This window comes from Crotalus tigris, unplaced genomic scaffold (assembly GCF_016545835.1).
Source record: "Crotalus tigris isolate CLP2741 ecotype Arizona unplaced genomic scaffold, ASM1654583v1 scf7180000018413.2111637, whole genome shotgun sequence".
Taxonomy (NCBI): Eukaryota; Metazoa; Chordata; class Lepidosauria; order Squamata; family Viperidae; genus Crotalus; species Crotalus tigris.
The window spans coordinates 921,582-930,000 of NW_024096990.1; the positions used below are offsets into that span (position 1 = coordinate 921,582).

The following is an 8,419-nucleotide window of genomic DNA, read 5'->3' on the forward strand; positions in this document are numbered from 1 at the left end:
GTGAGTGATGGGCGAGGAGTTTTTTTTTTTTTTTTGTGGTGTTGGTGAGAGTTTCCTATGCTTATGGCGCAGTCACGGGTGTGTATGCGCACACACAAAGCACACACGGAGAAAAAGAGAGATCACTGCATAGGTTGCTTTTTCTTTTTTTTTACTTAAGTACACAGGAATTCCTGAAAAGAAGGGCGTCAAGAACAAATAGAAGTTGAGAAAGCTTTATGTGGGTGCGTAGATCTGATTTTTTAAAAAGTATCCCAATGTGTTGGGATAGTTTTATATCCAACCTTGGGACATTGTCCCAAATATCCCATCTCAGGTGCTGCCTCAAAGAAGAGGCAATCAACCTGTTCTCCAAAGCACCTGAAGGCAGGACAAGAAGCAATGGATGGCAACTGATCAAGGAGAGGACCACCACACCATGATTGCTACCATCCACCTTTCCTTGTGGTGAGCAGGTCCACTAGTCTTCTTTCACTGAAGCAGCTGTTCCACAAATCCAAATTGATGTTGCTGAGATACTGAGAACTTCCAAATGCTGCTCCTCTGCTGTCCCTTCTGAGCTCTTTACTGCCAGTCTCAACCTGAACTTGGAGCGAAATCTATCCAGATATTTTCCCCCCAGAGTGCCTGATGTTAGATGGCTATCTTCTAAAACGATTTGCTCTGGAAGTGAGTATTAGTGGTGAGATGACCATGTTATGTTGACCTTCTCCAAGGCCAGGGGTAGGCAACCTTGGCTCTTTTATGACTGGTGGACTTCAACTCCCAGAATTCCTGAGCCAGCATGGCTCAGTTTGGAAACCTATCTCTTTCCCTTCAGCATGGCTGGCTCAGGAATTCTGGGAGTTGAAGTCCACAGCCAGTGGACTTCAGTAAAGTTGCCATAGTTCCCACCCCTGTCCTGAGGGATGAGGTTAGGCCAGGGGTAGGCAACCTTGGCTCTTTTATGACTCGTGGACTTCGACTCCCAGAATTCCTGAGTCAGCATGGCTCAGCTTGGAAACCTCTCCCTTTCCCCTCAGCATGGCTGGCTCAGGAATTCTGGGAGTTGAAGTCCACCAGTCATAAAAGAGCCAAGGTTGTCTACCCGTGTCCAAGACTGTCCAGATAATTTCTTCTCTCTTGATGATCATCCCTTAGGATGGTCCTGTCCAGCTTGGAATGAGTAGCTAGCATAGGTCAGGTTTATAATTAAAGGTTGTTAATTAAAACCTTGAATGCACCTTGTCCTTTCTCAGACTGAAGTGGCTGAGATAGCCTGAGCAAACAAGCCAGCTGAGGAGTTCCACAGAAGCTGTATCAGTCATGGTATGAAAACCAAGAGTGATTTTTGTGGTAAATTTGCCACAAAGGATGTTGGAAGCCTAGATCAGGGGTATCCAACCCCTGGTCCGTGGACTGGTAGCAGGCCGCAGCATTCCAGCAACCGGTCTGCACAAACAAACAAAGCCCCCCTGTGGGATGCAGGCAGCACACAAAACCACACACCCTCTGGTCCATGGAAAAACCTCTCTCCACGGAACCGGTCCCTGGTGCCCAAAAGGTTGGGGACCTCTGGTCTACATATAAAAGTGTACTCTGGTGTCTGATAGTTGTCAAAAGATACCAATGGTGGTAAGAAAGCGAGAAGGTTTCATTGCCGTCACAAAGTTGACACAATGCAGATTGTCCTTGACTTAACATCCACAATTGGCACCAGAATTTCTGGTGCTAAGCAAAGCAGCTGTTCAGGGGGCGGCGCTCGATTTTATGACCTTTTTTGCCGTGATTGCTAAGTGCAATTGTGAATCATGTGGTTGTTAAGCAAATCGGGCTTCCCCCACTGATTATGCTTGTTGGAAGCCAGCTGGAAGGCTACAAATGGTGGTCACATGGAACTTGGGATGCTGCAGCCATCCTAAATACATGCCAAGCGCCCCAATTTTGATCATGAGCATGGCGAAGGCAGCAAATGTCATAAGTGCGAGGACAGGTTGTAAATTCCCTTTTTTCAATGCTGTAACTCTGAATGGTTGCAAGTTGAGCACTTGGTGGCCTGGCTGGGGAGGAGAGAGGGAAACTGGGCTGCTTGAGCAACTGGCCGACACACAACTCACATGAGCAGCAGGCCGGTGCGCTTGTGCATGCCCACGCAGCCCGGCTGTAAGTTGAGTGTGCGCATGTGCATGACTGGCGCTCATGCGAGTTGAGCTATGTGCACCAGCCCTTCTCTTACGCAGCCCAGTTCCACATAGGCCACGGCCCGGTAGTGACTGCAGCCTGGGGATCGGGGACCCTTGCGCTGTGCTTTTGTGCCGAGTGGTGCTTGCTGTGCAAAGCTGGTCTATGATGTTTAGCTGATCTGAGGCAAACACGGAGACCCTTTTTGTGGTATCTGTATCTTCTGTTTCTGAGCACCTCGGTGTTCTATCCCAGCCTACAACTGTCCTTGTTAAAGGCACAAGGACCAAATCCCTGTTGATAAAATAGGCTGGAGACTTTAAAACAAAACAAACCTCTTTTAATATGGGTGACAAACCTGCCAAATAGTCCAAAACACAAACAGCAAAACTCAATCCAAATGAAGGAAATAGTCCACAGGAAACACGATGCAAACAGAAGAGTAGTCACAAGCAAGACGAACAGACCAGGATCCCAAGAAGTACTTTGCAAATGGTTGCCTTCAGCAACCAGCACCGCCCACACCTCCTCTTTTTATACAGCAGTCCCAAGGCGTTGCCTTTCAGTTCCTTCTCCTTTTACCCTGGAGTTGCCGTATTGACTGCTGCTGATTACTCTCGCTAATTGACAATGTGTGCGAGCATCAATTAGCATGTCCATCAGGTGTGAGTTCTCCGAGTCTGACTCATTCTCCTCACACAGCTGAGCTTCATCAGGAACACGACTGGAGGGCCCAGGCTCTGCATCAAACCGTGAGTCCTGTAATTCATCAGAGCCTCCCTCTGCCCCTGATGACCCTTCAAATGCCTCCTCAGATTCCTCAGACTCAGCTGTTGGGAGCACAGGCTGGCACGGAATCACAACACTCAGAGGCATCTTGACCCCTGGGAGAAACAGAACGATGGACAACAAGGAACTGGACAGGACAAATCTTGATCCAACAGGACAGATCTTGTATTCTTAGCTGTTGATTTTCATCCTTATGATCCTCAGCGCTTCCAAAGGGAGAAAGCCCTTCAGGTCACTTGACGGTTACAGACTGCTGGCATCACCCTTCAAAGGGATAAGTTGACGCGGTGTTATTTCAACATCCCCCTTGCCCAAGAAATGCATTTTATGAAGAGATGGACTAGAACAGCGGTTCTCAACCTATGGGTCGCGACCCCATTTGGGGTCGATCGACTATTTCACGGGGGTTGCCAAGCAAGGCGGCCATTTTTTTCCCCTTTTCCGGCGGGTGCCTTACCTCCCTTGGGCTGGGCCAGCTGGTGGCCCAGCCGGTGGTCGGCCTGCTCTGTCTCTGCCCTTGCCAGCTATGCCTCGGCCGGCGCAGGGGGCGGCACCACGCATGCGTGGCGCTCCCGGGCAGGGAAAGTCCTGACTTACGACCGGTTTAGTCCTCGACTTACAACCGATTTAGTCCTCGACTTATGACCGGTTTAGTCCTTGACTTGCGACCGGTTGGGGGTCGCGGCATTAAAAAGGTTGAGAACCACTGGACTAGAACTTTGAATGAGTCTGAAATTTCAGATGGCAAAGAGAAGTGTGGCATTTGGGCAGGGTTTGGTGAGTTGTCTGCAAATTGCTAACCTCGCTCTCCCAGAATAAACCAGGTTAAAAGCGCATGTGAAAAGCTGGCTGCTGATGAGATTTGCAGTTGGTTTCGCAAGCTTGTAACACGGTGTTTCTCAACCTCAGGAACTTGAAGCTGTGTGGACTTCAATTCTCAGAGTGGAATTGCAATGGCTGGCTGGGGAATTCTGGGAATCTTCAAGTTCCTCAGGTTGACGAACACCGCTGTAATGCTCCTAGCAGGATGTCCAAAATTATGGTTATGAGGGAGGGGGGGAAATGGCCGTTTTCAGACAGGACGTTCTGTCTAAGATACCCGTCAAGAGAAAAACCTTCATTTAAGCCATTGATTTTAGTCAGCTCGCTGGTTCTCATTTATGTTCTTCGCTACCGACAGGGACATTTTTATGGATTGACACTTATTGATTGGCACAGCTATTAAAGCAGGTTGATCTGCAATTAAAGAATCCTTCTGTAAAAGATAAGAGCACATTTTCCCATCCCTGCTGTCTTTGGAGGGCATGACGTAGCTAAATATATTATTTGGTCCTGTATAAAGAAATGAATCCAGCAGGGTTTTTTAAAATTGCTTTTTCATTTCATTTTTTTTTTTCGGCCTTCCATTTCTTTTGAAGAAAAAAGGGAGGCCTTGAATCACACTTTTAAAATATTTATTTTCAAATAAAGCCTTATGGATTCGCCGTGCTGCATTGAGTTTAGGTTCATTGGTTCAAATCTCAATTCAGCTTCATTTATTGGCATATAGAAGAAGTCCTCAACTTATGGCCACAATTGAGCTCAACATTTCTGTGAGGACTGGAGGCTAAAACATATAAGGAACGGTTGCTGGAATTGGGTATGTCTAGTGACTAGTCTAAAGGACGAGGGATGACATGATAGCAGTGTTCCAATATCTCAGGGGCTGCCCCAAAGAAGAGGGAGTCAAGCTATTCTCCAAAGCGCCTGAAGGCAGGACAAGAAGCAATGGGTGGAAACTCATCAAGGAGAGAAGCAACCTAGAACTAAGGAGAAACTTCCTGACTGTCAGAACAATTAATCAGTGGAACAACCTGCCTCCAGAAGCAGTAAATGCTCCAACACTGGAAGTTTTTAAGAAGAGACTGGATAGCCATTTGTCCGAAATGGTATAGGATTTCCTGCCTGAGCAGGGGGTTGGACTAGATTTGACCTCCAAGGTCCCTTCCAACTTTATTATGGATCATCGCACAGTCAGCCAGATGTTCAGACTGGATTTGGAATTTTGTCTACCTATCTATTATTATTATTATTATTAATATTATTAATAATTAACCTAGTTTAAATACAGCCAAGACTTCCAAAGCTGCCTTGCAGTACTCATGTCGTAACACCAGATGGCAGAGTCTTCCTGAAATGAAATGGATTCACTAAAGCAAAATAGCAATTATTCCCCCCCCCCCCTAAAAAACCCTGAATCACATCTATTTAGTTCAACTGCATTGAACTTTAGATTTTTCCAGATTTCAATACAGGATATTCCTCCTCTCTCATCTTTCTGGTTCGAGTCTATCCTTTTTTCCATTTTATCATTTTTTTAAAAAAACCAAAAACAAAAACCTGACCTCATTTTGGCAAGAGCTCGGCTTCAATTTGCATCACAGAAACCTCTGATAGTCTGAGGACAGATTATCCGCTGTACCAGCAGCCCTTTGCAAATCAAATTATACTAATCTGGGGTTCAAAGGACACCTAGATCAGGCTAATAGGGGATTGGAGAGTGCATAAACCAGGCCACCGTCTGCATCTAAAACCTGGTTATTTAATTTGGGCAAAACATTGTCATGCGAATGAAACCTTGGTCTTTTGTGAGCCCGGCTTTAGCTCAAAATACGTTGTGCAGAAGTGGCCCACAGACTGAAGGAACGCCAAGAGGGTTGCCAAGGTGACTTGAAGAAGAAAGTCAAACCAATTCGTTGATTTCCTCAAAATAAATTGATCGGACCTGGAGAGGAAAAAAAAAAATAGGGTCAGTTTAAGGTTTTATAGATGCTTCTAAATTCAGAAGCTTTTTCACCCACACCCCATCAGCTATATTTAAGGGGTCCAGGGCATTTGGGGAAAAAAAAAAGTATAGTAGTCGTTCCTAAAAGAGACGCTGCTGTTTGAATTTCTCGCAGTGCCTCGGAGCAACATTGCACGAAAAGAATTCTGGGAAATTAAAATGGTGGCCCTGTTGACTGCCTGGGAAAAAGGTTCCTATCAGTGTTACGGCTGGTGTTGCTAAACATGGATCTACTCAATTGTGGGAAGTCGGCCTCTCAGAGAAGGAAATATTAAAAGGGCAGAAAAATATATTTTCTCAAAGGATCTTAAAGAAGCAGGAAAGTATGCCCAGTTTTCTTAATAGCCCCAGGTCTCCTTTCCCCAAGAGAAACCAGCTCTATAGAGGTGCAGATGTAAATCCAGGGAGCTAGGAAATTAAGAAGACAAAGACCTAAACTCTGCATACCCCACCTGGGACAGGACAGGATAGGATTAACTCACAAAGGCCAAAAGGCACACCCAAACTCAGGTCAGAATACATACACAGGAAATAGCCTCAAAACAGGAACAGGAAGTAACTCCAAACAAAATGCTCCAGAGAATATAAAAACCCACCTCCTACATGTGCTCAGCCCCTTTTTTTTTTTCACTTCTCTTGCTGCCAGAACCATCTTTCTGTCTGGCTCTCCTCTCCAATAAACTACAACCTTCTTCCCAAAGCAGTGGCCGTGTTTATTCCCAGCTTGGATGAACCAGGATGAAGACTTTTCTTCCAACACAATTTTATAAAGGATCAAAATGGTACCATGCCTTTAACTACTGAGCCGCAAAAACAGCTTCTGATGGTACAAGTGATTAGAATTTGTTTATTTCTTATACTTTCTACATTTATATCCCACCTTTATGTATTTATTTACTAGATTTCGACACACTGCTCATCTCACTTCAGTTTACAAGGACGTCATTAAAAACAAACACACATATGAATAAAGGCACACATTAAAAAGAGAGTTAAGAGCAAGTTAAATACTTGAAGATCTCCTTGCAATAAACAGCTAGGTTTAGCATCCTGAATCTGGGTTAACAGTTATGCTTACAGAACATGCCATGTCTGAAGCAATAAATCATACTGTCGCTTAAGGTGGTAGTGACCCAGTTCACATAAAATGCTATTCCTCGCTCTTTCAAGCTGTTCCGGTAGGCTTAAGTTATCTCTCAAGGCTGTGGTGCAGAACCTAGCCGAAAATGCAGGTAAAGTACTCCTACGATATTTCATGTCCTTATCCTAAATGTGTTACCTGTATTTAATGAGGGCGGGAGAGTGAGTAGCTGCACAAGGAGGGTTTCTGCTCTCCTGGGCAATTTCTTTGAAGATGCTTGATTAGATCACAACGGGAGTTTGCGCTTCCAACATGTGGTGGGAACCCATCCGTTGCCTTGGTACGTTTTGGGAAACGGGCCATCAACCAAGGACGTTACTTAGTAGAGTGCAGAGGTTGTGTGTCCTCAAGTTTGTGTGGACACATGGAGACCACAGAGATGTTTTCCCAGGATGTTCTGTGCACTGGAAGGTCCCTTTGGGGGCGGTGTATGTGCGCACGTGTGTTTGCATCCTAACCGTTGGAGATCAAAGAATGTGGTTGAAGTCCATTGGGAATATTGGGGAGGGGGGGACAGGCAGATGGAGAGGGGAGACTGAGAAGGGGCCTTGCCTATTTTTGCCTCCTGTCCTCTGCTTCCTTCCTGTCCTTCTTTGCTCCTTTCCCTTCTCTCTTTCCTTATCCTCTCCTTTCCTTTTCTCTTTCTCTCCTTTCTTTTTCTTCTCTTCTCTCCTCTCTTTCTTTCCCTCTTTCTCTATTCTTCTCTCCTCTTTTCTTTCTTTCTTTCCTTCTTTCTCTCTTTCTCTTCTTTCTCTCCTCTCCTCTCTTCTCCTTCCTTCCTTCCTTCCTTTCTTTCTCTTTCTTTCTTTCTTTCCTTCTTTCTTTCTTTCCTTCTCTCTCTTCTCTCCTCCTTTTCTTTCTTTCTTTCCTTCCTTCCTTCCTTCCTTCTCTCTTTGTCTCTTTCACTTCTCTCCTCTCCTCTCCCTTTCTTTTTTTCTTTCTTTCCTTCCTTCCTTCCTTCCTTCCTTCCTTCATTCTTTTTCTCTCTTTCTCTTCTCTTCTCTTCTCTCCTCTTCTTTCTCCTTTCTTTCTTTCTTTCTTTCTTTCTTTCTTTCTTTCTTTCTTTCTTTCTTTCTTTCTTCTTCTCCCCTCTCCTCCCCTTTCCTCTTAAGTGGCATCTGAAAAGCCAGCTGGCTTCCATGCTTAAGGAGGGACCGTTTGGATAAGCCGGATCACCGGCTGTTTCCCACTGCAGAGCTGAAAAGGAAAGAGATGGAAAAATCTCTAATAAAACGAGAACGGGGGGGGGAAAAGCATTCTTTTACCTGATGGGGATGGCGGTGTCGGTGGTGGTGAAAAGGCTGCTGCAAGTTCTTTCCTGCATGCCTGTGGAATGTCTGCAAGAGAAGCAAAAGGGGGAGACTTGTTACAGCTGCTCCCGGGCCCCTGGCCCTCCACCAACCTTTGATGCATGATTGACAGTTGTAAACAGGGCATGTGCCAGTGCAGAGATACGCAGCTGAAAGGGGGTGAGGGGGTGAAAGTCACTGCCTCCCTCTGGAGGT

General features: G+C 45.6%; 1 protein-coding gene across 1 annotated transcript in view; it reads left to right on the forward strand.

Moving 5' to 3' along the window:
• Positions 1-6,984: 6,984 nt before the first annotated feature.
• Positions 6,985-8,419, forward strand: part of ATP1A3 (ATPase Na+/K+ transporting subunit alpha 3) — a 55,492-nt gene continuing 54,057 nt past the window's right edge. The window contains exon 1 of the mRNA XM_039352173.1: positions 6,985-7,005. Coding sequence (XP_039208107.1) covers positions 7,000-7,005 — 6 coding nt within the window. The 5' untranslated portion in view covers positions 6,985-6,999. The remainder of the gene's footprint in view (positions 7,006-8,419) is intronic.